Here is a 15983-nt window from a genome sequence, read left to right as displayed (position 1 = left end):
TCACGCACTTCACATACACATACTTAAAAGTAGACGTGACAAGCAAGAAGCTGACCTGAGAAACCAAAGATACTGCATGCTCATATGGTAGCAGCCTTTCAATTACACAGTAGCACTGCCATAAATCATATCGTGCTTTATCTGGAATTTATAAAATAATCTTAATACCGTATTCAATAAGACCTGAAACCTGTGGCTGAGACCATAAACTTACTGAGGAAGTGTTTACTGAGGCCATAGGTCAAGAGAGCACACTGTGGATTTCCCATAAATGTCTTTACTATCAATTTTCTGCTAGCAACCGGAGTTGATTTCAGCTGTTTCACACATTGAGGCTCATCTTTTATAAAAAGTCTATAATTTTAATAAACAACCACAAACAAATGGAGCCAAAAGGTTTAAGCGTATTTAACATGTTGTCTTTATTTGTGGGGATAAGAGGCCTGACGCACAGCCTCTCTCGACTTACTCATGCAGAGGATTATTTACATGACTGATTTCTAGCTGTGCCTGAGCAACACCTGTCCAGGAGTTGGAATGCTGCTGCTTGTGAAAGCTGGGCCCTATTCCAGGAAGCAGGTTCAACAAACTCTGAGTTTAAAAATAAACTCAGAGTTGATTACGTTCATGCCTGAGTAGAGAAAAAAGCCGTCATCAGAGGGGCTCAGATGCCAAGATTAACCACGGTAACGGGTAAATAAAAAGCAGAGCCTCTGTTTTCATCCAGTGGACCGAGGAATACGAATGTGTGTCGTGCTCACGGTGAGATCTATGTGAAGAAAACACGATGGGAGAAATAAGTCGTCTCAATCACCATCATCACAGGCAGTACAATAGTTTGATTAAAACATTTAACACTTTTTGTACTGTTTGATCATCATTTACCCAAATTGTCATTAATTGAAACTGGAATCCTAAATTTACATATGATTTTCAGCTAGAACCTGACAGAGACTGAATGACTCCTGCCTTCAGGTTTTAAAGTAATGTAATGTACTGATGTAATAACTTCATTTTTATAGAGGTATTCTTTTATGAGTAAAGAGAAATATAAGAAAGGTCAAATGTTTCACAGATTTATAATCTTTTTAATTTGTATTGAGTACTTTTGGGAGAATGAGCCATTATAAATGAGGAATACAGATCGTGCTGGGACAAAATAAGACAGTAAGATAGTCTGGGCTGGATCCATGATCCTAAACTGTTTAAAGGTCCACGGTGCTGTGGACATGGACTCTGACCTGGACACGGTTTGCTGATCTGTTACAGAGGCTCTGATAAGCTACCTTTGGGCAGATCTGCTCTGGTCTTCCCAGTGAGTAATATGTCAATCATCAGATTACACTCAGTCTGTAACCACATTTAAAAAGTACATTTAAAATGCAATCAGTTCAATTTCAGAGTCTCAGTCATTTTGTTTTTGTTAAACTACTCACATCATCTCCAAGATCTGAGCTGTGAGAGACATTTTACATCAGTGTGACCGTTTACGACACGATAATTGACTGATCATTGATCATTGATCAGTGATCCGTGTCTTGTGTCTAAGGCTTTAAACAGATACAGAAAGTGTGATTTGAACAGTGAGGAAATATTGACTGTCTGACAGTCTGACAGCTGCATTACTGTTCACAGTCTCAGTATTTAAAAGACGGAGACTTTAGACTTTATTCTGAGCTGGTAATACATTTGTGACATAATCAGTGTCTCCATCCTTACACTGTTGACTGAGTGATTGTAAAAGAGCTCATGTTAAGTTAAAAAGTGAACTATTGGGATTTCAGATTTTGTTAAAATGTAAACCTGCAAATTAATTTGTTCATCAATGCAAAACTTTATGAATAAAGACATTTATAGAGTCAGGGTTTAATGTAACCCTCCTCCTGGAAAAGACAAGTGTTTCCCTTATCTCTCTTAGCTCAACGTGACTTTGGCACTCTGTGGTTCTCTCCTTTGATTCAATGAGGACCGTGGTGAGGTTAATGGGATCAGCATTCAGAAACTGGTTTCACTATGACATGCATGGTTTCACTATGATTATGTTTGAATCAGTGACACATAGAATACAAAGTTAGCAGATGGTTTTCACTGCTTGGCTGTTTGCCATTCATTAAAAGTAACAAAATTCTGTTGTCTTTGCTTGGCTGAAGATGAAAACAAATGAACAATTAAATAAACAGGATTCTGATGAAGACTGGCATTATTTTAGATTCTCTTGAATTAAGCGTGTTTTAAAAAAAATTAATTCACATAAAAAAACCCTTCATTTCTCATTTGTTTGTCTCGTTAATTAATTGTTGCTGCTTTTACCTGTTGATGCAAATGTGTAACAGCTCTGTTAAATGAGGCATAAACTCAAAGTTTACTGACATTTGACCATGTAATGGGATAAAAAAGCAGGACTGTTTACACTCAGGTCAGAGGTGGAGCTAATGAGGGGATCGAGTACAGGTGTGTAAGTCAGGTGATGAGGAAGCAGGGATGCTTATTTGTCCCGCAGAGTGTGGAAAGGCTCTCTGGGTTAATCCACTTTAAATAAAGCTAAGTCATTGCTCAGACTCTGAATTGCCATAAGTCAAAAAGCAAGCATATCTTACCTTTAATAATACAGTTGAAATGAAGAATTGCTAAGCGGTGGAGGGAGAAAGAGCCTTTGTCAGAGCGTCTATTCAGCACTGGCTTAGTGTAGCATATTTACAGTGCAGGTCAGACGGACATATATAAAAAAAAATAGTTTAAACTGTAAACAAAAGCCAGTGAAACACCTTACTAAAGGTGCTGCAGCTCCCACCAATGTAGAACAGCTCCCCCCTGCTCCAGGAAATAACAATGACCTGATTAACTGCCAGCTGGACTTTCTGTTATCCAGAAGTGGAGAGAAAAAAAACTGCCACTTCTCCCAAACTTCCCTCTTTCTCACTAGGCAAGAGAGAGATATTAATCAAACACACGCCTTAAAATTTGATCCATCTTTCTTCAGCATCTCCTCTGACTTTTGCAGCAACACACAAACAACAAAGCTACAGCAAACTGGTTTTAGCCTTTCAACTGCACCATTTACCCAGTAACCCAGAGACCTGCAAGCAGTGTGCACAAGTAACACTTGTGGGCTGCGTGTTGTAACGTTTGAGGTTATTGGGCCTCCATATGAGTGTTACAATATCTTCCAATGTGTTGAAACAATTTGGCAGTTTATAGTTTTGAACGACTTACAGTGACTGACTGGAAACTTTGCCTTTATTAGTGTGAATGCTTGTAAAAGCATTCACAGTATTGTTCTTCTACATCTTTATTAGTGTGAATGCTTGAAAAGCATTCACAGTATTGTTCTTCTACATATTTATTATTATATTTTATTATCTATTCCGTACGTTTTTTGTAGTCCTACTCCTTCAAAACCGTTCAACTTAGAAAAACCATTCAAACACCGTTAGATTCCTCTTCTTTTGGACATGACTGCTTCTATTTTTCTCATTTTTAACATTTATATTTTTAATTTTATTCAACTTTTTTCAACAAAAATTTCCCATGTATTTCAATGGGGAGACCCTTCAAATCCTCATTCAACTTACTCATTTTTAAACTCTTACTACTTCCACATACGTTGACATAGAGCCACCATTCAAACTTTAAAACGAAGACAAGACATTCAACTATTCAACTTGTATTTATCTTTTCAATATCCATTATACTTTTTCTTCAGTTCCAGTTTAAGTTTCATGATGTTTTTTCAGCCGTTTCAGAGTTTATAATGGGTGTGTATGGGACGGAATGTTGGCGCTAGAGTGAGACAGCTCAACTGCTAGAGTGAGAGGAGGGGGGGAATTAATCTTAAAATCTTTTTTAAAACTGCTGCTGTGTCCGCAGCGTTTGCTCTACAGGTATGATTTTACCCTCAAAATGTAGCCATCGCTGTCCTCTTTCATCTAATGTGTTTATTATTGTAATAGGTGTTATGGTTCTTTCATAAATGTCACCAATGCACAGCCTCCTCCCTCCAACTCTTCCATAGACTCTAATGTTAAAATGGCTCAGAAAGTTCTTTTGAAAATCAGAAGTACAGGCTGTCTTTACACTGTCACCACGTCCATATAATAAACTCCACAGCCATGAAAACTGAGAATTTGGTAGACTGGACATTGCTGGTGCTCACAGTGAAAGAATTTTGTCAATACGACCTGTACTTTTCATTTGGGAAGGATTTGTTTTGGGCTGACTTTTCTGTTCATTTTAAGCAGCAGAAGTGAGGCGCATGTCCGTGTGCGCAGGCACTATAGCAACCAGGCTCACACCTGCCTGCTTAACGAGCTCTCTCTCACTCTGCCAAGGTTAAACCTAAAAATGTCTGCTGCCTCTAAGCAGTTGTAGTAAGATTAACTTTTTCAATAGGTACAATAAGACAGATTTGACAGGGTTTTGCCACAGATTAATAGTTTGTCAGTAGTTAGTATATGCCAACTAAGGAGAGCATTTTGATTGGCACACAGGTTTTTGAGATCTGGGCAGTTTGAGTTAGTTGATGACTTTAAAATCATCCTTTCTGATTGGATAATTAAAGCTCACAGTATCTACCTGTCTGTAGTTGATTTTCCCACATTTTAATTAACGTTTAACTAATCTAATCTCATTTAATGTCTCTGTTTATAGTCTGTATAGTTTATCCCTCTACTAACACACTTAAAGTAGTTTTAAAATAAAACCCACAAAACAGTTCAAGATGAAATACTTTTTATTTGCTCATGTAATGCCAGTTGCCCTGTTTTTCTGTATGTCACTCATTCGCTTATACTCGGGCAAAAAGTACCAATTTGTACACTAGTCTAGTGTATTTTTTCCCTCTATCTCTCTATGTCTCTCACACACAGAGACCAACACACAGACATGTATATGCTCATTATTGCTGTTAAAACTGATGGTCAAATTTCCAAGCACCACCTGAACGCCTCATCTGTTTTTAACCCATCACTGGACCAACTGTCTCATTCCGCTTTGCTTTCTGCTGTGGTAAGTACCGTACACTCAGTACTGCACTGTTTTATTTTTATGATGGTAAAAATACATGTTTGACATTTAAACTCACATATCAAGTCCAACAGAGTTCAAAAGAGTTCAAAGAAAAAAGAAAGAATAACCTTCGCTATCATTTATATATGTTTATGACGTTTTGCTGTTAGCAGCAGTGCTAACGCTAGCTTTAATGCTAATGCTAGCAACAATGGTAATGCTAGCAACAATACTAATGCTAGCTATAGTGCTAACACTAGCCTTAGCAGTTGTTAACTGACAAAAAGAATATTCCTGTGATATTTCTTGGTGGGCAGTGAGACAAAAGTAACAAATGAGCTTTATTATTGCCATTGTGGCTCAGTTTTAACAGTAAGAGTGCTAGCGCTAGCAGCATTGCTAACGCTAGCTGCAATGCTAACGCTAGCTGCAGTGCTAACACTAACTGAAGTGCTAATGCTAGCCGGAATGCTAGCGCTAGCAGCAATGCTAAGGCTAGTAACAGTTTAACAGTAGCCTTACATAAGTGGAAATACTTCAGGTAATTAGTTTGAATTATAAAATAGCTGCTGTGTCTGTTGGTGTGCTATATTATTATATAACTTGCTGATTATTAGTTTAGTGTATCGTGTCGTGTGGGCTTTGTATTTCTGTTAGTCTGATAACACTGTACAGACAACTAACATATTATTTCTCGTTTTACACTTTCAGGAACTTTACTGACACCTGTGCTTTGCCTGGTAGGTGTGCACATACTGTAAGAGAAGTAGACCAAAATAAAAAAATAATCTGACTAATATAAGCTTCGATGGGTTCAAACTTTGTGCTAGACCTTTTAAACACAATTTTATAATAAATACACATAAGTGCAGCTTAATAATTGGGCTAAAATATTTCTTTCGTACATTTTTGTAGTCACACTACATGTGATTAGTTAATCATATTTGTATTTAAAAATATTATTGCTGAATTTAATTAAATATTTATTATTTTAAAAAGTGCCCAATTATGCAACTTTTTGCACATGGCAGCCAACAACAGTTTAGCTTGAATATTTGTTTTGTCCTGTTTCAGTAGTCACAATTAGTTCATACAATTACCATGTGATTTCATTTTAATAAATTTATAATTTTTTTCTTGTTTTTTGTTCACAGTGTGCAGAAGAAGAACAAGGACCAGATTTCCAGTCTTCTCTCTCACATCCCAACCCCCCATCCCCTCTATCCTCTGTCCTGCTCCACCTGTTTTCTCTGCCTTCTTTCCATCTGTATTTCACTCTGTGGTTTGTGAGAAATTGTGCCAAACCAAGAATCTTATTGCGGTTTGATTTCAAAGCCGTGTCTCTCCTGCTCTGTCTGTTCTCTCTGCTAAATTTTCTCTCTACCTGTTTTTCACTCTTGGCTTGCTGCTGAAAAACGCCAAGCCAATAAAGCAACGAAGAGTGCATATTTTGCCTCAACCTATGAACAAACTGAAATAAAACAAAACTCTGTGGTTTGATTTCCAAGCCGTGTCTCTCCTGCTCTTTTCTGTTCTCTCTTCTAAATTTTCTCTCTACCTGTTTTTCACTCTTGGCTTGCTGCTGAAAAACGCCAAGCCATTAAAGCAATAAAGAGTGCATATATTGCCTCTACCTAAGAACAAACTGAACATAGAAAACTCTAATTCACGGTTTTATTGTGATTTCCAGGCCGTGTCTCTCCTGCTCTGCCTGTTCTCTCTTCTAGATTTTCTCTCTACCTGTTTTTCATTCTGGGCTTGCTGCTAAGTTGTGCCAAGCCAATAAAGAGAGTGCATAATATTCTCTCAACTGAAGAACAAACTGTTAAACGAAAGACAACTTTTTCAGACAAATAAAAACTGAAATATAAAAACAAAGACAACATCTCCTGGTGTGTGCCACTCTTATCTTGTGAACATATTTTCTAAAGACTAAGAAACACTTGCAGGTGTGTGAAAATGCCAAGGAAGCAGAAAAAGTCACAAGCTGCAAAACAACGCTGGAAGAAGTTCCATGAGTTTCACATTGTACCAATATGTGAACAGGCTGAGTTTGATTTTCCTCAGAGCTGTGCAGAAGACAGTGTGTCTGCAAAGATCAATTCTGATAGTGTCAAACAGGCAGGTCAACATGTTCCTGCAGATGTACAACAGGTATCGTATGCTGATGCTGTAAAGAGTGGACTGCAGCATAAATTTAATGAACAACCTGAGGTGTCAAGTGCCCCACAGGTGGGTTATGCTGATTTTTTGAAAAGAGGCTGTCACAGTGATGTGGCAGGAACATCTCATGCAGAAAGAGTGAACCTTGAAAACCAGCCCTCTGTTACACATGTCTGTGCATCTCACAGCCAGGCACATCCTAAATATGGAGACTCCAGAAACAAGCAGTGCACATGTAACTCCCTCACATTTCTTGCATTCCTTCATGAGAATATAAACATGACTACAGCTGACCTTAATCTGGTCTTGGATAAAGGTGATGTGATGTACAAAGAGGCCAAGAAAAGATTTCCTAAAAATATTCATTTGGCAACCGATGAGCTGCCAGACAAAGTTGATGCTCGCAGGTCTATGTATCATGTCGACATGACACAGCCTTCCCGGTATGGGACATTTGAAGAACCTCCAGAGGAAGCAGTCGATACCTTTCTCAGCTTAGAAGCAGGACTGAGCTGCCTGTTGTCAGATGTGCAGTATGCCTTACTGATTATGAGTGGATTGTGTATCGCAGTGTTCAGATCCACATCAGGCAAATATGGTTTCTTTGATCCACACTCCAGAACAGCCAGTGGTCTTCCTCTACCACTACAGTCACGTAATCGTGGTACAGCAGTGATGCTGAAATTCACACTCCTCAGTGACATGATTAAGAGGATCCAAGATTCTTATGAAATGATGGAGATATCACCCTCTTGTACCTATGAACTGAAACCTGTTCAGCTCTACGACATGAGCACAGTCAACATGAGTGATATTATCACAGACATAGTCTGCAGACCAAGTGCCACTGCTGTGGCACCTACTCACTCTGATGAAGCAAAATCCTCTACTCCAAGGAGAAACACAACCACTGATCTTACTGAGATCTCTCAAATGTCCATTTGTACACCACTGGTAAAACAACATGAAGTCCAAATGACTCAGTTCACATCACATGAAGATCCTGAGAATGAATATACTAATATACCTACTGAAGAATCATCCAGTGACTTTAATTTTCTTCCATCGAATGATGCTTTTTCATGTCAATCAAATGCTGCAATAACAAATGTTGCTGCCTGTGATCTTTCTGATATAGTTTTACAAAAACTGAAAAAAGTTAATAAACAACAAAGGCACAAAATGAAAAGAAGATTAATGGCATCAGAGAAACCCAGAAATCAGAGAAAAGAAAACCAAAAAAGGAAAGAACGACAAACGTATGCTTCAAACAAAGAGTACAAAGAAAAGAAAAAATCTTGCACAAGCAAGGCATATAAAAACAATCCTGAAGTTAGACAGAAACAACAACAGTATATTAAAAGACGTTATTGTGAGAATGATGAATTCAGACAGAAACAACAACAGTATATTAGAAGACGTTACTGTGAAAATGATGAATTCAGAAAGAAACAAAAACAATATGTTAAAAGACGTTTTTCTGAGAATGCTACAGTTAGAAAGAAACAACAACAATATATTAAGAGACGCTACTGTGAGAACGATGAATTTAGAAAGAAACAAAAAAACTATATCACTAAAAGGTATCGAGAAAGCCCAGAATTCAGAGAGAGACAGAGATCTCGAGTGACTCAGCGTTATGCACGTGACAACGCATTCAGAGTAAGACACAAACAACTGATGAAACAGCTAATGCGAGACAGGTATCAAAGCAATCTTGCATTCAGGATTATACACAAAATGAGATGTGCAATGAAAATAAAAAGGAAATACAGATGGGTGAACAGACAAACCCAAGAGAGTGACAACAGTGTGATCAACGAGGCTATATCTGTGTTCAAATCACAAATCAAAGTTGGACCATCATACCCATGTACTGTCTGTTTCAAGGCTTCATTTCCAAACCAAGTGCGACCCTGCAGAAGGTCAAAGTATGTCAAAAACCCACATGTGGTTGCAACATGTTTGACAGGAAAGTTTGTTCATGTTTGTGATGAAAACTGCAGAAATGAGCAGTGCAATGTTCCCAATGAGAGAAAGAGAGAGTGGATTTGTCACACCTGCCACGATCATCTTAAAAATGGATCCATGCCAGCACTTGCTGCTGCCAATAAACTGGATCTTGCTGATATTCCACCTGAACTGTCTGATCTCAACATACTGGAGAGACATCTCATAGCCAAGTGCATACCATTTGCCAAGATCATTCCTCTTCCCAAAGGCAGACAAAGAGCAATTAGAGGAAATGTGGTCTGTGTTCCATCAGAGGTACAGGAAACTGTGGAAGCACTACCTCGATTAAGAATTAATTCTCAGGTGATGAGAGTAAAACTGAAGAGACGCTTGTCTTACAAAGGTCATCAGCTGTTTCAGACTGTAAGCTGGTCTAAACTTGTGCAAGCACTGCATAAACTCAAGCAGATTCATCCACAGTATAAGGATGTGAGCATCAGAGATGATGCTGAGCTGTGTGATCCAACACTTCCTGATGAAGATGAGGAGGAGGAGGAGGATGAAAACATGAATGAGGACGATTATGATGAGGCTGATTTAATGGAAATTGACAGCTGTGAGAAAAATGCACTGAGTGAAGCACAAAATAAAAATGAACAGGATATTGACATGTTACCCTGTGAAGGTGAACAATCACGTGAACAGATGAGAGATGATTCAGAGCAAGCAGATGGACTGACTAATGGTGGTTTTGCACTCGAGTCCTGTTTGCAGCCCCCTGATGTGGCTGAGGAGATATTATGTTTCAGTGAAGGAATCTACTCTGTTGCTCCTGCAGAGAGAAACAATCCAATAAGTTTTTTCAAAACACCTAAACTGGAGGCCATGGCCTTCCCTGTGCAGTTTCCTACAGGCCAAAACACACTTGATGAAAGAAGGCTGCTCAAAGTATCCCCCAGTGGGTATTTCAAATCAAGACTTTTCTGCATTGATGATCGTTTTGCCAAAGACACAAACTATTTGTTCTTTGCACAGTTTGTGACAGAAATACACCTGGCTACTTCCAGCATGACAATACAGTTAAGGAAGGCAAAGCCTCTGACCAGAGATGGGAGAAAAATAACCTCAGGCATGTTACAAGATAAACATGAGGTGGAGAAACTGGTGCGAAATAAAGATGCAGTGAGATTCATGCAGCCTCTGAGAGGAACCCCAGCCTATTGGGAGAAAACAACAAGAGATCTTTTTGCCATGATCAGACAGTTGGGAACTCCCACGTTCTTTTGCACATTTTCAGCTGCTGAAATGCGCTGGCCTGAAGTGGTTGAGGCAATAACAAGGCAGCAAGGTGAACAAGTGACTTTTGAAGGACTCGACTGGTCGGCAAAGTGTGACATCCTGAGAAGCAATCCTGTCACAACAATGCGCATGTTTGACAAGAGAGTTGAAGCCTTATTCAGAGATTTACTCTTATCTCCTGCAGAGCCACTTGGCAAAGTTATTGACTACTTTTACAGAGTTGAGTTTCAGCACAGAGGAAGCCCACACATACACTGTCTCCTGTGGGTAGAAGGTGCTCCTGTGTTTGAGGAGGATGATGAGCAAACTGTTGTGGATTTTATAAACAAATACATCACAGCTCAGCTGCCTGATCCTCATAAACAACCTGAACTGTACAAGAAAGTAACAGAAGTGCAAAAACACAGTAAGAATCACACGAAGACGTGCTTTAGGAGTTTAAGCTCCGGGTGCCGTTTTGGTTTTCCCAAACCACCCTGCAATGAGACAATGATCACAAGACCCAGTGAGGATGATGCACTGGAAGTAGAAACAGCAAAGAACAAGCTCAGACCACTGAACCAGCTGCTGAATGAGCCTGAAACTGCTTCCATGAGTTTAGAGCAGCTCTTGGCAAGATGCAAGTTGACACATGCAGAATATGAGCGATACCTGAATAAAATGAACACGAGGAGTACGATCATACTAAAGCGTGATCCAAAAGACTCTTGGATAAATGGCTATAATCCACATCTGCTTGAAGCCTGGAACAGTAATATCGACATAAGCTTTGTTCTAGATGCTTTCGGCGCTGCAAATTATTTAATGAAATATATATCAAAAAAAGAGGGCGGGCTATCTGAGTACCTGAAAACTGTCATTGAGAACTCCCATAAGGACAGTGTAAATGAGTGCGATGAAATGAGAGCCGTCATGCAGGCATATTCAAAGAAACGAGAGATCAGTGCACAGGAGTGCGTTGCTCGTGCATGTGGTCTTCACATGAAGCAATGTTCACGTGCTGTAATCTTCATACCAACTGATGATAATCCTGTGAAAATGAGTCGTCCCCTGTCAGTTCTGGACAACACAACACCCGAGTCTTCCAATGTTTGGATGACATCTTTGAATGACAAATACAAAGCCAGACCTGAAACACCCGAGTTTGAGGAGATGTGCATGGCAGACTTTGCTGCTACTTGCAGGATTGTCTATGGCCAACAGACAAAAGGTAAAGATGTTTTGCCCCTTCTCAATGAGATGGGATTTGTGCAAAGGCGCAAAAACGATAAGCCTGCTATCATCAGATTTCACCGCTGCTCACAAGAAAAACATCCAGAGCAATATTACGGAAGACTGCTTAAACTGTACCTTCCTCATCGTTCAGACCACGAACTGAAAACACCATCGTTGCCAACCTATCAGGCTTTCTATGGTGCTGGCTGTGTACAGCTACCAGGTACTGACCATCTTGAGTACGTGCAACACATTGTCAAAAGAAACAGAGAAAAATATGAGAAAAACAGTGAGGAGATCGAGAGCGCTGTTGAGGAATATGAGCAGAACAGAGGTGTGACTGACGAATGGTGTAATCTGGCACCTGAATCAGATCTCGTAAGGTTGCCACTTGTTGAACAAGAAAGAGAGCGAGACAATGAAAATGAACAGGAAGATGTGCCCGACTACAGCCGTCAGGCTGATGCTTCAACAGAAGTCAGAGCCATCAGGGAACCCCCTGCTATTGATCCCACATTGTTACGTCAGATGTTTCAGAATCTGAATAAGAAGCAAGCCTGCATATTTTATGCAGTTAGAGACTGGTGCATTAAAAGAGTCTGTGCTCTAAATCCAGAGCAGTTTTTCTTTTATATTAATGGTGGTGCTGGAACAGGAAAGTCACATCTTATCAAATGCATCTACTCAGAAGCATCTAAGATACTGAGCAAAGTGCCCAGGTATGCAGACGACGTTGACATATCAAAACCCACTGTCCTGTTAACTGCTTTCACTGGGACTGCAGCATTTAACATTTCTGGAACAACACTGCATTCTCTTCTCAAGCTACCTAGAAGCTTAAAACCTCCCATTCAGGGACTTGGCAATCAGCTGGATGAAGTCAGATCTGAACTTTTGAATGCTGAAATAATCGTCATTGACGAAGTGTCTATGGTGTCAAGACATCTCTTTGCATATGTAGATGCAAGACTCAAACAGATCAAAGGGACTCGGAGACCCTTTGGAGGCATGTCAGTCATTGCTGTTGGAGACTTCTATCAGCTACCCCCAGTGCGACAGTCTAAACCTCTCTGTGTGCACGACCCGTCCGAGATCGACCTGTGGCGGGAGCATTTTCAGATGATCACTCTGACTGAGATTATGCGTCAGAAAGATGATGTTGTCTTTGCTGAGATGCTGAACAGAATTCGTGTGAAAGGAAAGTTGGATGAGCTTTGTGAAGCAGATAGAGATTTGTTGTCAGAGGCCATAACTGAACCAGCCCTATGTCCGACTGATGCGTTGCACATTTTTGCAACTAATAAAGAAGTGGATGCACACAACTCTGCAACACTGGCTCTGCTCCATACTCATGTCATTGACATCCATGCAGATGATTATAGAAAAGATCCTAGAACTGGCAGAATGGCACTTCAAGACAGACCATTGAAAGGAGGTAAAAACGAGTTACCAGACACACTGAAGGTTGCAGAAGGAGCTCGTGTCATGCTCACCAGAAACATTGACATACAAAATGGTTTGGTTAATGGTGCATTTGGAATACTACTTAGAGTAGTTTACTCTGAAAATGACCAACACATCATCAAGCTTGGACTTAAAATGGATAATGAGACATCTGGAAAGAATAACCGCACACCAGCAGACGACATGGTGTACATTGAGAGAGCAGAAGAGAATCTGAAGCAGAAAGGAGTGGTACGAAGACAGTTCCCAGTGAAGCTGGCCTTTGCATGTACAATACATAAGGTACAGGGTATGACAACCACATCAGCTGTTGTCTCTCTTAAGAGCATTTTTGAGCCCGGCATGGCCTACGTAGCTGTCAGTAGAGTGACATCTCTCAGTGGACTGTATCTTCTTGATATGGAGGAGAAAAAAATATTCACCAACCCAGAAATCACTGCAGCGCTTGAGAACATGAGACAAGCCAACCTTGATGACATGATGCCTCTTCTACACGTGAGACAAACACTGAGCAGGTCAGACGTTTTCACCATTGTTCATCATAATACAGAGGGACTGCCAGCTCACATTAATGACATCAAGAGTCACCATGAATTGTGTCTAGCAGATGTTTTGTGCCTAACAGAAACACACCTGCGGGGCTCTTTTGTCGCAGAGAGTCTCCACTTGGAAAATTACAATTTGTTCAAACGCAACAGACACCTGTCCTACACAAACTTTCCCCAGATGGCAAACAGAAGTGGTGGTGGAGTTGCTGTTTATGTGAAAAGTGACATTCAAGTGCATGAAAAACAGTACATCCATAATGTAACTGACCTTGAATTTCTGGCTTTAAAGGTTGAAGCACCAGTCAGTGCTCTGATTGCAGTTGTGTACAGACCTCCAGACTACACTCTGAGGCCATTCCTGAAAAACCTGGTAAGCCTATTAGACTCATTAGAGATCATGGACTGTCATCCCATCATAGTTTGTGGTGATTTTAATGAGAATGTTTTATCCAGTGCAAACAAACCAATCCTGGAGCTGTTTGAGTCTAGGGGATACGCACAGGTCATCACTGCCCCTACCACAGAGAAGAACACACTGCTTGACCTAATTTTCATTTCTCAGCCAGAGCGATGTCTCCATTCTGGAGTCATGAAGACCTACCATAGTTACCATGACCCTGTATACTGTGTATTGTCCTGTGATGATTCATGATCTAGATCTTTGAATACAGTAAGTAATTTCTGTATTTTTGAATGACATAAGAAAGTAGAGCGATATTTAAAAGTTGGCTTAAGAAAAAATGCCCTGCATTGCAGTATAATGTTTGAATTGTTTACATAAAATACAATTAAATGAATTAAGTAATGATATCAGTAAAAGATGACAATTTTATTTATTACAGAAAATCTAAAAATCACCTACAGTAATCTATGAATGTCAGAAAAATCAAATATACCAGTTTAAAACGAACAGTGTAGGCATATCCTCTCTGCAGCCAGGCTTCAAAATCCTGCCAGGCTGCCCCAGTCTCACTGTGGCTGGGAGGGAGGGAGGGTGGACCAGAGGATTGCCCAAACAACGCATATATGTTCAACAGCTTCTTCGTTGTTTCTGGGAGAACAACACAGACTAAAGGTTTAAAATACCTAATTACAGCAATAATGACAGTTAAGCCACTTTATGTGTGCCTTTATTTTAAAATACTATTTACAAAAATGTTATTGATTTTAGTTTGTTATAATCTTTAAACTTTTTCAAAAGTATACGATTATATTTTTGGACAAATCTTACGATGAAACATACATTTTTATGAGCTTTTATCATGTTTCAGCCAGTGCATTTATCAGGGTGGGTCTGGGTCTGGGATGATAAATGCACTGGCTGATAAATGCACACTTCTGGCCAGAAGTGTTTCAGCAGTGTCACATATGTACTACATATGTGACACTTGCTTTCTGTTACCAGCTGATACCCTACATTTGTATAGACATTGGATCTTGTGAGGCTGGGGAGTTGAGTGGGTAGGTGGGAGTTGAGTGGGGGGGGGGGGTGCGGTGGGAGGTTGTTAGGTTTTTTTTTTTTTTTTTTTTTTTTTTTAAGAGAGACACAGTCCTCCTGTGTCTTCTTCAAGCTTAAAAGCGTAAAAGCCAACAGTGTGAAGCACATAGCAGCCAGAAACTGTAATGCCACAGATCAGAGAGGCGTCATCATCACCATCTTCATTGCCGTACGACCAGAGAGTGAGACTTCACATCTGGACCACAGGATACATTCTGTCTTCCTTCTAGCTTGTCCCACAAGCAGTCGGTGAGATTTACTTGCATCAAAAAGGGTTAATGACATAATTTCCATTAAAACATGTATTAAGTTTTTGTAAAGTGTTTAAATTGTGTTTTCACCTGACCTTAGGAGTGTAGATTGTAATGTCTGTACTCAGGTGTTTCCCTCTGTGATCCATCCCTTTCAGAGCTGAGACACTCAGGACTGAACAGACTGCACAGTTTCTGTGACTGAGCCTCCAAAACACCTTCTTTGAAACCACACATGATAGAAGGGCTTTATATTTGCAGCAGCACTACTACAGGTATTCAGTTTATTACAGGATGTGTTTGTTTCTTAGGACCAGCTCTAAGTGCACACTACCTAACATATACACCTTTCTGTTCATCCAGAAACCAACTATTCTGGATCATATGGCCAGTTGGCAGGAATGTTGCTGCAGGAAAACATCCCTGGAGATCACCATCATTGTCAGACTGATTGTGCCTCCTCTGTGCAGTGTCAAGAGCCTCCCTAAATGAGTGTGTAAGTTAACATTTTCATTATTTTATTCCCTTTGACAAGACAAGTATCACTGATATTTACATTTACAACTACATATGTTCCTGTTTTCTGCT

General features: G+C 39.9%; 1 protein-coding gene across 2 annotated transcripts; it reads left to right on the top strand.

Annotated features, from left to right (window-relative positions):
• Nucleotides 1-3243: 3243 nt before the first annotated feature.
• On the top strand, nucleotides 3244-15745 carry LOC146518195 (uncharacterized). 2 transcript variants are annotated; one of them, XM_085159927.1, is made up of 3 exons: nucleotides 3244-5744; nucleotides 6159-14016; nucleotides 15554-15745. In XM_085159927.1, the coding sequence occupies exons 2-3, from the start codon at nucleotides 6964-6966 to the stop codon at nucleotides 15557-15559; spliced, it is 7059 nt and encodes a 2352-aa protein (XP_085016053.1). In that variant the 5' UTR covers nucleotides 3244-5744; nucleotides 6159-6963; the 3' UTR covers nucleotides 15560-15745. The 2 variants fall into 2 exon arrangements, with proteins under 2 accessions (XP_085016053.1, XP_085016052.1); XM_085159926.1 differs by having other exon boundaries at nucleotides 3245-5744; nucleotides 6159-14316.
• The last annotated feature ends 238 nt before the right edge of the window (nucleotides 15746-15983 follow it).

Source organism: Neolamprologus multifasciatus, chromosome 5 (genome assembly GCF_963576455.1).
Source record: "Neolamprologus multifasciatus chromosome 5, fNeoMul1.2, whole genome shotgun sequence".
Classification (NCBI taxonomy): domain Eukaryota; kingdom Metazoa; phylum Chordata; class Actinopteri; order Cichliformes; family Cichlidae; genus Neolamprologus; species Neolamprologus multifasciatus.
The sequence above is the reverse complement of the archived record's forward strand: the minus strand, read 5'-3'. Positions and strand labels throughout refer to the sequence as shown.